The sequence below is a fragment of the Melanerpes formicivorus genome, unplaced genomic scaffold, assembly GCF_026170545.1.
Source record: "Melanerpes formicivorus ecotype bairdi unplaced genomic scaffold, bMelFor1.0.p_v2 SCAF_7, whole genome shotgun sequence".
Classification (NCBI taxonomy): domain Eukaryota; kingdom Metazoa; phylum Chordata; class Aves; order Piciformes; family Picidae; genus Melanerpes; species Melanerpes formicivorus.
In genome coordinates this window covers 21,263,873-21,276,753 of record NW_027142359.1, presented here as the reverse complement: position 1 = coordinate 21,276,753, position 12,881 = coordinate 21,263,873, and the positions used below count along the sequence as shown (strand labels likewise).

General features: G+C 44.5%; 2 protein-coding genes across 3 annotated transcripts in view; both read right to left on the bottom strand.

Moving 5' to 3' along the window:
* EDEM3 (ER degradation enhancing alpha-mannosidase like protein 3) overlaps positions 1 to 2,802 on the bottom strand; it is a 34,791-nt gene extending 31,989 nt beyond the window's left edge. For both annotated transcript variants that reach the window (XM_068141329.1, XM_068141330.1), the window contains exons 1-2: positions 2,445 to 2,802; positions 299 to 344 (exon numbers count right to left, since the gene is read on the bottom strand). In XM_068141329.1, the coding sequence (XP_067997430.1) occupies positions 299 to 344; positions 2,445 to 2,605 (207 nt within the window). In that variant the 5' untranslated portion in view covers positions 2,606 to 2,802. The remainder of the gene's footprint in view (positions 1 to 298; positions 345 to 2,444) is intronic.
* A 1,406-nt stretch (positions 2,803 to 4,208) lies between these two features.
* Positions 4,209 to 12,881, bottom strand: part of NIBAN1 (niban apoptosis regulator 1) — a 78,267-nt gene continuing 69,594 nt past the window's right edge. Inside the window, exons 11-14 of the mRNA XM_068141328.1 lie at positions 12,249 to 12,359; positions 11,114 to 11,221; positions 9,169 to 9,280; positions 4,209 to 8,628 (exon numbers count right to left, since the gene is read on the bottom strand). Coding sequence (XP_067997429.1) covers positions 6,911 to 8,628; positions 9,169 to 9,280; positions 11,114 to 11,221; positions 12,249 to 12,359 — 2,049 coding nt within the window. The 3' untranslated portion in view covers positions 4,209 to 6,910. The remainder of the gene's footprint in view (positions 8,629 to 9,168; positions 9,281 to 11,113; positions 11,222 to 12,248; positions 12,360 to 12,881) is intronic.

Genomic DNA, 12,881 nt, shown 5'->3' with positions numbered 1-12,881 from the left:
GCAGTTTCTTGTGAGATCAACTGGTTTGAGAAATATCAGGCAGAGATTAATAAAAGTCATTGCTAGTAATTCCTAGCTACCATTCTGAAAGCTTTTAGAACCCTCCTGAAACTGCTCCTCCTGAAAGTAACATTTGTTAGTTTCTTCTTACAGGCTACACAGGTGTCCTTACTTATTTTAGCCTTGTTTTTGTCCCTACCTCCCTGCTGTTTCTCTTGAAAGTCACATACTGTTGATTGTTTTCTCTCTCAGGTCAGCAATAACAACTCTGAAACAATTAAACAAGTATTCTACTTACCATATAATTGCTATATGCATGGTCAAACATTTCAAGCACTTGGTTTCTAAAAGAGATAAAAAGGGCAAGCATTAGTGGTCCGCTTCATAATGGCCTTTAACACACCATCTTAGAACAGCAGGGTGTGTTACACTTTAATATCTGAATATCAGGAGCAGGTATTCTCTACTCAAGACAAAGAAATTCAGCATCGCAATTGTTCCTAATTTGGCCACTTGCATTCACTGCAGAACAACTATTTCTAACGTGAAATTACAGATTTGGGGATCTCTTTTAACCTCCTGTGTTTCTCCCTCAAACTGCTCTGATGTCACCAACACATTAAAGCTAGAGATGGGACACAAAGAGAGATGCTCAGCAAAAAAAAGGCAAATAGAATTATGTTCTGCTTGTAATCACCAATAGTAAAACCAACTGACACAGCATAAATTCCTCTCTGTGATTCAGAAAAGGACCATAAGTCATGAGGTACACCTCTTCCTTCCATTCAAAGTCTTGGCACACAAATACTAAAGAAAAGCCTTGTAGACACATTTATTTTATGTGTTTGAAAAGCAGTCAAGGTGAGAAATGCCACGATCTAAATAATAACTGGGCTTTTGGAGAGGCAGCACTGCCTCCAAGCCTTCCTGTTTTACAGAGGAGCCCTGCAAGGCAGAAGAGCACACTAACTTCTGAGCTACCATCAACATCACAATCTCTGCTGATAAGACTCAGCATAAAGAGAGAAGAATGCTGCAATTATAGACAAGATATCTGATTTAGTTCAATGACTTGGAAGTTTAAGAAGCAATTTTAACTCATCAAATGCATTAAGTCATCAAAAGCGCAGAGTGTGATGCTTTTGTCAGGTACTTCATAGTCTGTTGCAGCAGGTAAAACCCTAGGGTTGGCCAATGACAATGTTCAGTGATGCAGCTGAGAGCTGCCTGAAACTTTAATTTCTTTACAGCCAATTTACATTCACAGGACATTTTCTGAAGGATTTCTGTGAGTGTCATGATCCTGCCATTAAATAAAGACACAGATTACCTGTTATTCAGAAATGACCCAGCTTGGTGCCCCCAAAGGGGAAGCATGGCAAGACATTTATCTTTATCTGATGATAAAGTGAGTGCAAATTATGAACATAAAGCTTTAAAACCCAATTGGTGAATGAAATTTATACACTTTCTGCAGTCACATGAAGAAAACGTGCAAAACACTACGCACAAAAAGTACCCTGAGCGGCCAAGATGGAGAACCCCAGTAACTGCAAACACCAGAGGTAAATATCAACTTATACCTAATGATTTATAACTCTTAGGGTATCCAGAGGGTTACTCCAGCAGACTTTTTGTATCCTTATTCTGTGCAGCTGACCAGTAGATGGGAAGATGACAATGATGGAACTGTCTCAGTAATATACCGAGATCATGATATGCTTGTTTACTTATTTGTCTAAAAGAACCTCTACTCCATGGAGTGCAATCCCCTGCCACACTGCCTGCAATATTTGTTCTCCAACTAGAAACTACACCACAGGAGAAGAGGAGCAGCTTCTCATATGTACCTACAGAGGGGATGAAAGCAATTACCTTATATACAGGAACTAGGCAAGAACACATGTAAACATTTACCTTTTTTATGACTCCCAAACAGTCACATGCTCCAGAGGCACAGCCATAATTAAACCAACTGACTACGAATACAGATTTACCTTTGATCACTTTTATACGTAATTACACGCAACCACTGGCTTCAGTCTTCAAGACTGCATCTCCCAAGCGTATGGCACAAGGGGTTGACTCCACATGAGGGGCAACCAGACCCGAAATCCCATCCCAGTTCTAGCACACACATCTCAAACAGTGATGAGACCGATGCCCTGCATCTCCTAGATTCTTCAGTGAGGGGGGAAAAGGGACGGACAGGAGCTCAGGTGGCCCAGGGGCGCACCCGTACCCGTCAAGCCCAACCCAACAGCAGCGGGCCGCACAGATCCCGTGCCCCAGCAGGACGAGGGCACACCGGTGCACCGCAAAGCCATGGCGGTCACACAGCACAGGCCCTGCCGGCCGCACACGACTCCGGCGGCTCCGAGGACGACCCGGCGCCGCCGCCGTTTCACTTCCCCCTTTCCCTCCCGGCCCGGCCCGCCACTCACCCCAACTGGCGCTTCTCCTCCTTGCTCATGGCCCCGGCGCCCGGAGCAGCCGCCAGCACGGAGGAGGCGGAGAGGAGGCCAAGGGCCAGGAGCTTCCACGGCCTCCTCCAGCGGGGCCCTGGCTCGCCGCCGCCCTCCTGGCAGCCCGCAGCTCCGCTCATGGCCGCGGCCGCCTGCCCGCTGCCGCTAGGCCCAGGCCCGGCCCCGGCCCATCTCTGTCGCTGCCCGCCCCTCACTGCACGGCGGCCGCGGCTCTCTCAACGCCGACGCGCAGGCGGAAGCAGGGGCCGGCCCCTCGGCTTTCCTGTGGCGTAGTCAAGGAAACCGCCTGGCCGCACCGCGCCGCTTCCGGGTACCGGCTGTCCCCCGCCCCGACACGCGCCGCGCCGTCCGGCCAATCGGAAAAAGGGAAGGGGCGCAGGGGAGTCACGTGACAGCGCGCGGATCATGTGAGGGCAGCAGCCCGCCGGGAAAGAGAGGGAGACGTGGACAAAAGGAAGGGCGGCGGCGCCGGACTACGACTCCCGGCATTCACCGCGGGGCTGAGCGCTGCGTGTCCTGAAGCGAGCGGCCCCGGCCCGCCGCGCCCCGCCCCTGCGGGGGTTTGCTCCAGGTGGCCGGCGAGCCCTAGAGCCGCTGTGCGTAGGAAACTGAGTGAATGCCAAGGTTCTAGCAACGCTGTTGAAGTTAGAGTTAAACATACTACATGGTCTGCCGAAGAGAATTACTGGCCGGGGGCTCTATGGTATAAAGCTGTTCACATTGTATGAACAACGTGTGTCTTGCTGGGGACTAGCTCATAGAATCACAGAATTGCTTTGGTTGGAAAAAACCTTTTAAGATCATTGAGTCCAACTATTATCTAACTCTACCAAGGCTGGTGTTAAACCATATCCGTCAGCACATCTCTGGTCTTTCAAAACCCCTCCGAGGGTAGGGATTCAATCACCTTCCTGGGGAGCCTGGTACAGTGTTTGAGGGCCCTTTAATGGAAGAATGTTCTTCTGATGTCTATCCCAAGCTTCCCCTGGTGCAATTTGAAGCGTGTCGTTTGGTCCTTGGGAGAAGAGACCAACCCCAACACGTCTCCAATCTCCTTTCAGGGAGTTGTAGAGACAGGTCTCCCCTCAGCCTCCTCCAGATCAAACAACCTGTTTCCTTAGATGCTCCCCACAGAACTTGTTCTCCAGACTCTGCCAGCTTTGTTGCCCTTCTTTGCTCTAGCACCTCAATGTCCTTGTAGGGCTTATAACTGAACCCAGTACTCAAGGTGTGGCTTCACCAGTGCTGAGTACAGGGGGACAATCACTTCCCTGGTTCCGCTAATTTATGTATCATAATACTAACCCATACACCCCTCTTACCTACAAGAAGCTCCATACCTACAAGACCACCCCTGTCAAAGCATGTGCTATGATTTTTGTAGATAATGTTGTTTTAATTGAAGACAAAGAAGCTGAAAACCAGTTGGGTATTGGGATGTTGTACTTAAATTGTTGATAATTTGTTTATAATATGTGGGGAGTTTGGGGGAGATGTGCTAGCTTTGTGAGACACTGCCTAGCCTCAAAACTGGTGTCACATTGTTAAAATCAGTCTCTCTGCTTTGTGTGTATATATCTTTTGCACACTGGCTGAAAGGCAGCCCTCAATCAGGGAAAGTGCTGGGCAAGCTTCTCCTTAATTCACTCCCCAAAGTGCCTTTTTTCAATATACAAAACCCCAATGAAATGATCACACACAGACACAAAACCAGCCTGCCAATGATGGAAGGGAAGAGCTGACTTTATTTCCGTGACAAGCGTTTTTACAACGTTCTAAGCAAGATACAATGTGTTTCATATCCTGTCCTTTAAAACTGGCAACCCCATGAAATAAAACAGTGGAAACAGCCCCTAGCCTGCTTCCCTTAAGGCTCCTAAACCTCAACCCTCCAGGCACTGAAAGGTGATTTATTACTGTTCCTTGTTTACAGGCAAAATAATTCATTCCAGGTAAGTGTAGGAAAATCTAAGAGAGCAAGAAAAATTACTGAATGGGTGGATTATTATAATATTTGATCAGCAGTCCAACATAAGCTGGCAGATTGCTGACCTCTAAATTGCTGTCACCTCTCCCCACATCTGGTTAAAGACAAGAAAAATTATTTTCTCTCATGGTTTTGCAAGCACACAGAAAATGTCCACAAACGTGAAACATCAGCCTTCAATTTAAATTGCAGAAGAAGGTGATGTACAGGTTAAATCTTTCCCTTTCTTTCCCATCCTACTTGTGAAAAACAAGTGTGCCAAGCATCCATCTGTATTTAACAACTCGGTTCTTTGATATTACAGGAATATATTACCCAGACCTAAGCCTGCCGTAGAAATAGCTCAAAAATGACACAGATGGGAATGTTGCTGGTGCGTATTTTCTGTACAGATATATCCAGTTCACATTAGCCACAGTAAAGAGCCTCTGTAGGAGGTGGCAGCCTTTTTCACAGAGTCACTGTCTTGCTGGTCCTCTTTTGTACAAAACACTCTATTAAAAAACTGTCACGTCCCCTAATTTAAGCATGGCTAAAAGAGACTGTGGCTACTTAACTGTAAAGCACAGGTTATAAATTTGAAGTCCCTTGATGCTCAGTACCAATTAGAAATAGCTAATGATGTGTAAAAACAAAGGAGCTGACAGTGGAATAACTAATGACTTGTAAAAGAAATTGGCTGACAGCGGTTTGCGTGTTGACAAATTGCTGGGTTTGCACGAAATATTAGGAGGAAAGGAGTACAAAGTACTTTTGCAAGGAAAACATCTGTGACCTTAACGTTTCTGTACCATAACAGAGCTTCTGGAATAAACAGGAGTTGCATTTCTCGTACAGCAGTGACATTGCACTTGGGCTAGTTACTCAACAACGTTCTTCACTCATGCAGTAATATTTGCCTGTTCCACTAGTGTCAATTCTCTGTTAGCATTATAGCATGTTTTGATAGCATTAAATAATAGGCTTTGCATAGTGTGTTGAAGTTAAATGCCGACAAGCATTATGCTCTCAGGACTTTTGTTATTTCTTCCCATGTCTCTTTGGTTGTAAATCTTGCAGTCTTTACTGTAATTTATCATTAACCTTTGCTGCCCTGTATTATATTTATTCAGAAACAATGTGAAACACCAGGTCAGATTTTTAAGGTGCCTTAAACCAATATTTGAAGTGAGGTCTTGAGCTCTAAAGCCCAATTTAGTAAAATACTTGGTTTCATTTCCAAGTTTTCCTGGGCACAGTCTGTAAATTGTGCATGCAAATAATGTATCTAAGCAACCCTGGGCATAGATCATGGCTGGATACAGGTGATAATATGCCAGCTCTGACAGCAATAGCTCCCTTTTTAATAACTGCTTTTGAAGTGTGATCCTGCCCTCAAAATCTAAGCATCTGTGAGTAACCTTTGGCTGCTTTTTGCTTGTTAACATTTGTATTAGGAATTATATGCAATTGTTATGATATTTCACAATAATTGCAGTTGTTATGTAATTTCCACACCAAAAAAGGCCTCTGGAGCTGGGTAACTCAGTCATGGGAATGGCAGGGCTCTCTCAGTCATGGGAAGGGTAGGACTCTCAATATTCTGTTAGATAGCCCTCATGAATCTATTTGATGGGGGAAGGGAAACAGAAAGATGCTGCCTAATGGTTGATAGTTATTGTAAACATTCTTGTCTCTCCCTTCCATAAAGTAAAACAAAATAAAATAGCTGTAAAGTGCACTGGAAGGTTAAATCACCCAGAAGTGCAGAGTAGGACTGAGAAACCTGCTCCCATATTTTTTCCCCATTTTAAATATAGCAATAAGAGAAAAGAATAACCACCAGGATACTTGCTTGACTTTAATTGCCATCAAAACATTAAAATAATTAAGTCATCAGTTTGCAGAGTTGGGATAGAGTGTGGTGTATGAGCAACCTACTAACTTAACTATTTGTTTCTGTTTAACTACTGGAAGTTGTATTGATTTCCCATGGACTGCATGCAAATACTAAAAGCACCCTGGGATAGCAATGTATGTACCAGCCACCTAAGAATCATGGCAGTGCTTGTCAAATCCATCCATTTAAAACCCAGGAGCTATTCCCCTGCTCCAGAACCTAAGAACAGTTAAGCTGTTAAAGTCACTTTCTAGCTGGGGATGAGTTGCTTTTGAAGCATTCAGTGGTCACACTCTCAGGCTTTTTCTAGAAATGTAAAAGGTGGCAAATTTTAGGTGAATGATGAGATTCCCCAGCAATAACCTGCTTTTGAACAGTGAGGGCTTTAACCAAGGAGAAACCTTTCTCCATGGGGAAGGGATCTGTGCTGAAACTGCAAGAGCTGGTAACACCACAACAAAGCCCATTTCCTCTAGCCCCAACCCAATTAAGCATTCACAATTAAACATGGATTACTGGGATAAAGAAATCATGCAGGGCTGGGCTGATGAATGCTTCTTATTCTTCAGAGTTTTGTTGTACATAACTCTCTTCTCTGTTCTCTTCTGTGAAAACACCTTTTACTTCTGTACTTGTTATTTCTGTGAGTGAGGCTGAGTCATCTTCTGGCTTCCCTTCACCCTCACCAGCCTCTGTTTCTCTTGTGATGTCTCTGGTGCTAACCTCGCCCTGCTCTGGCACCACAGAAACCAGCACATCCATCAGTCCTGTGCTTGGGTTTTCCATATCCAGAATGGGCACTTGTGCTGTGCTTGCATTGTCATCAGGGTTATGAAGTAAGCTCTCAGTCCCTACCTCCACCAGGACAGCCTGGCCATTCCCTGTTCCTGCTTCCTCCTCATCTAATCTTTTGCCTTCAGACACATTTTCAGCATATTCCTCTGGCTGCAGTTGGTTGCTTTCACAGCTTCCCACACCCGTGTACCAGATGCTTTGCTTCATCTCCCCCTCTGCCTGTGTCCCTTGAGGCATAGCTGAGCCTTCCACCAGCCATTCTGCTTGGCCAGTATAGCAGGGCCCCTTGGACACATTCACTACGTTCATACCATCTGTCCCCAAACAAGATGAAGATAGTTGGTCCTCCCTGAACTTTGCACATTCTGCTGCATCTTTATCCACCATTGTCTGGCTCACCTGAATTTCTGCCATAGCCATTTTGTTCATCTCCTTGTTCCCTTTACTGTGATCCTGCAACTTTAATATCTCACCTTCACAAGTCTCCTTTATGTTCTCAGTTGGAGTATCTGCTGGTATCTCAACTGCTACCATCAGCAAACTCCTTATCTCATTCACATCATCGAGGGGTTTACAGCTCTTTTCTTCTGACTCGCTTTCTTTTCCAGGTTTACCATCAAACCCTCCTTTCTCAGTCTTTTCATCCTGGGAAGTTACCCTTGTCTCAGTACTCACTCCTTGGTCATTGCTTGCTTTTTTATTATCCTCTTCAAACCTTCCTGCTGCATTTTCACTCAGATGTGATACTTCCATAATTTCTTTTTCTCCCTCAATTTTCTTCTCAGCATTCCCTAAAATCTTTGCTTCTGCTGCATTATCACATGGGGAAATGAGCTTTATTTCAGCACCTTCTTCCTGTGCTTTGCTGTCTTTTTCAGTGCCACTGCAAAAACCAGCATCTACTGCCACCTGACTCTCAGAAGTTACCTTTTCCTCCACTGCACCTTCATCTACCTCAAGTTCTTTTTCAGGTCTGGCTCCAAAATCTCTCACTGCTGTTTCAGTCTCAGGAGCAACTTTTACCTCCACAGCTTCCTGTTGTGTCTTAAGCTCCTCCTCAGTGGTCACTACACACTCTGCTTTCCCCACATCTTCATTCTCCACAGCACTTCTTTCCTCTGCAGTTTCTTGTTTTGTGAAGGTCAACGAAAGGGACTCTTGGTTTTGAGCCATGTCTGTAACCAGCACTTCTTCCCTTTTGCTTGCCACATGAACAGAATTGACTGCCTCTTTGTCTGGTGACTTCCTATCATCAGCATCCTTCTCCCAGGAAATCTTTTCTGTCACGACAAGTGTTTCATCACTTTGTGTCTCAGTGTCTGACGCCTCAGCCCGAGCAATGGAAGGCTTCTTTGCAGGAGTGGTCTGGGCTGATCCTGAAGGAGTCTTCAGGTCTGTTAAGCTGGACACGCTTTCACAGGGCAAACTGAAGTTATCTTCAAAGAGGTTGTGCTTCTTCAGAATGGCAGCCTCTTTAATCACTAAATAAAACAGGAAGATCAAACTGATGTGGGAAAGACTGACAGAGATACTTGGAGAAGTGCTTGAAGTATTTTATCTATATATGCCATCAAAAATAGTTTAGTTTTCTGACACAGAAGCAGAGAGATCTGCAGGGAGCCCTGCACTGGCACCAGTGATGCAGTGGAAAGTGCATCCAGCAGTATATTTAATTTGAGGAAATTAATTTTTGCTGCAAATAAGGACCTAACTTCACTCCTTGGCCCAGGGAATCAAAATGGAATGAAGTTTGTGTAATTACCTTTTGTTAGCAATAGGCCTTTGCCAAGCTATAGTTCTGAGTTCCCCAGGTTTAGCAAAGTTGCCCCATAATTCAGATTTCAGGGCTTGCCACAAGTGAGCTGAATTCAAACACTGTAGCATTGTAACCACCAGTCCTCAGGAAAGTGGGACCTGGGTCTGAAACAGCTGGGGTGGGACTCCAGGAAGCTTGGGAGCTCAGGGAAGCTCAGGTGTCAACAGCCAAAATGTTATTGCTGTCCTCTCGAGAATGTCCTCACCTTTCAGGGCTTCCTCAAGCAGTGTTTGATACAAAATCTCTTCATACACATTCTCCACTTGGATCATATTAGTGTAATCAGCAAAAATGAACTGCTCATACTTCTGCAGCTCCTGTGCAAGCACACAAGAAAAGCACAGTTACAAATCTGAGAGATTCTGACAGTTCTCCTTCAGCAGAGCACTTTGGAGATGATGTCAAGCAGGTCCTGCCATGTTCCTGAACTGTTTGAACTCTGACTAAACAAACTCTGTATCTTCACAATCTATGATGTATTTATCAAACAGCACTCTTGCACATTTAAATGCTCTATAGATTGCTGTCATCTGCCCTATACTGAACACCTCTGCAATAAATAGTTGGTGAGGAAGTGCCTCACTGGCTGTTTGTCCAAGGAGGTGAGTCCATGATGAGCATGGGAGGAGCACACAGGGTTTGGTTCTGTTTTTCTAATAGGTGTGTAGCTTTTTTAGCTTACCGAATTTACATACAACAGGCTGTCTAGACAATAACTGAGTCATTATCACTGAGCAGCTGCTGGGTTGTCTATAAAAAGTAAATTAAGTGGCCTCTGCCTACTTCTAGAAGAGGTGCCTATGTACAAACATCTGGAGGTTTTCAGGGAAAGGCTTGACTGGGCATGTCTGTGCCCAGCCAGGAGCTAGCTGCTCATTTCTGCAGAGGCACAAACACAAAAGGCTTGTGAGAAATGAAACAGAGAGGGTTGGTGGGAAGTTTGCACCGCTGCCACCATTTCCTCCATACTGTATGACAGTGTCACCATGTGGGACTCACCCTCTCTCCACACATTCAAGGTGTTGAAATGTTTGCCTCTGTGTGTAGATGCTGTATATTGAATGAACTGCTGACACTCTACAAGGGATTATTATTTGAGAGATAGTGAAGAAAATAGAATGACATACAGAAGAGGGTGGGTTTAAATATGTTTGAAAGTTGTAAATTGTAATAGTCCATACCCAAGGCCTCACAAAGCATAACTTGACAAAACACCTAGTTTTAAACTTGGTTTTGAAACTGAAGCAAGCTGGAGGGCATCATTGAGAATAGCACACTGTAGGTAAGAGCTTACAGCCTCTGGGAACTGATGAACATCAAGGGAAATAAAAGGGCAGAGAGGCTGGGATGGCTTAGGGCAGCCACCTTTCAGCAAGCAGAGTGAGAATGCAAGAGGATATGCAGGGGCTTGAAAAAGGGCACAGATTATTTATTTGGAGGCGATGTGAACAGCATTCCAGCTGGCCCCTGATGCAGCCACACTGATAACATCTCCATGAAACTCTGGTAGCCACATTCATTGAGTATTAACCTACCCCCAGGACTAAGTGCAACAGAGATCACATCTGCAGGTTGGTTTCCTGGAGGCTGATGCAATTTTTTCCATTTAAAATTAATGAAAGCAAGTGCACAGCCTGCCTGCTTGCTGGTCCTGCTGCCTAAGCAGGTATTTGGCATTGAAGGAGGCCATTGGCAGATGCTGGGTATGCTCACAGCTATGTTCAGGGTGATGCTGAAGAAGAAAGTGCCCTCTACTCACAGGCTGAGGAGACTTCAGGGCTGCTGAACACAAAGAGAAGCTCATAACCTACAATTGTAACTGTCAAGTGGGGTCCACTTTGAAGGGACTTCAAATCTCTAGGGAAGAGATTAAAAGGGGACGGGGCAAAGGTCTGCAGCTATGATGGAGAAAGCTATGTCTACAATTTCTCTGTTTGCTGGAAGCTTCCCAGTCCAGAAACTGGGAAATGTAAGCATCATCTGGTCAAGCAGGCAGCCAGTCTGCACAACTGCCTGAGAGAAAACAGCTTTACAGAGCTAAGGATTTACTGCCAAGGTACTAACTAACCCTTCCCTACCTTTCATTAATCACAGAAACAGTTGTGCTTTTTTTAATCACACAGGGTGGGGGTTTTATCACAGAAACCTACTGGTTTGCATGTTGAAGCCAGTGTCTTCTGCATGGTGGGCAAGGTAATCTGGACCAGTGCTTCTTCAAAGATCTTCTTCCGGATAGTGCTGCTGTCATAATCGTATTGCTGTCAGAGCAGGCAGAAAGAGAAACAAGCCCAAACGTGTTCTGAGTTATTAATCACTCATGAGAGGAACTGGTTCTTGTTTTCCTGTAGCTGGTGAAACCCAAATGAAACCACATCACAAGGGTCTGAATTCCCATGCAGGTTATTCCAGCTTTTACAAAAATACCCTAAAATCTAGTTTTCTGGAATCACTTTCCCTTCATTTTCTTTATACCCAGACTAGAAACAGCCCTGTGATTGCCCCCTCCAGGTGTTCCAGCACTGCCTCTCCTGAGAGCAACAAATACTAGGGGCAGGCTCATTATAAAGCTAATAAAAAATTGTTTACCCAGATCCAGAGTATCACCTCCAGCTGATCTAACTGTAGTGAATGGGATGCACATGGAAATACTTTGACAAGTGTCTACCCAGAACTAGTTTTTACTCCCTACATGAGTAACTTTGCGAGGTGCCACCAAACTACTATTTCAAAGAACCACAGAATCATTAAGGTTGCAAAAGGCTTCTGAGATCAAGTCCAACCTTCTACCCAACATCTCCATGACCATTAGACTATGTCCCAAAGTACCACATTTGATTGTTTCTGGGACACTTCCAGGGATGGTGACTTCACCACCTCCTTGGCCTGACCACTCTTTCAGCATAGAAATTCTTCCTAATATCCAACCTAAACCTCCCCTGGTGCAGCTACAGGTAGTTTCCTGTGGTTAGCTCCTTGGAAGAAGAGGCAAACACCAGTTTGACTAGGACCTCCCTTCAGGGAGCTGTAGAGAGCAATAAAATCACCTCTCAGCTTCCCCTTCTCCAAGCTAAACAACCCCAGCTCCCTTAGCCACTCCTCATAAGACATGCTCTCCAAATCCCTTACCAACTTTGCTGTCCTTCTCCATACCTGCTGCAGCATCTCAATGTCTTCATGCCTTTCCAGATGGATGGCAGGAGATCTTTTCTTTCAGATACATTAAATACACTCTAAATATCCAAAAAGGCAGGACCCGAGGTGCAAATGATGCAATGTTACATTTACCTTCAGTACTCTCAGCTTGACTTTTTCAATGGTTGTTGCAACTTTGGCTGAGTCTGCCTGGCGACTTGGAGAAAACAGCTGCTCAAAAGTATAAACTGCATTTTCCATCAGCTACAAATAACAATTAAAACAATCTGTTAAAGACCAGTAACAGAAAACTCCTACACACATAAAGAAGTACGATGAATGTAACCATTAAACTAGATGAAGCAGATGAAATGGGTAAAGGATAACAGGCCTCAAATCAAGAGATATTTCAAGCATTCCCTGTGAAGGGAAAGAAAAGCTTCATTTTGTTCAAATTGTAACACTCAGTTTTGCAATGGGAAACCCAAGAGAAGATTACCTAATGCAAGAGAATAGGAAAATTGAACTACCTCAGCTTCTATCTTGAGGTAGGTCAAAACTAGGAGGTTTGCTAATGTAGCTAAGCAGTTCAGTGGTGACCTGGCAGTGCTGGGTTAATGATTGGGCTTGATGATCCTGAAAGTGACTTCCAACCAAAACAATTTTATGTTTCAAACCTAAATGATTCTATGATTCTTGTTGTTTGTAAATATATATATGTACATACTTATGGATAAGACACAGAATCACAGAATCCTTGAGGCTGGAAAAGCCCTTCAAGATCAT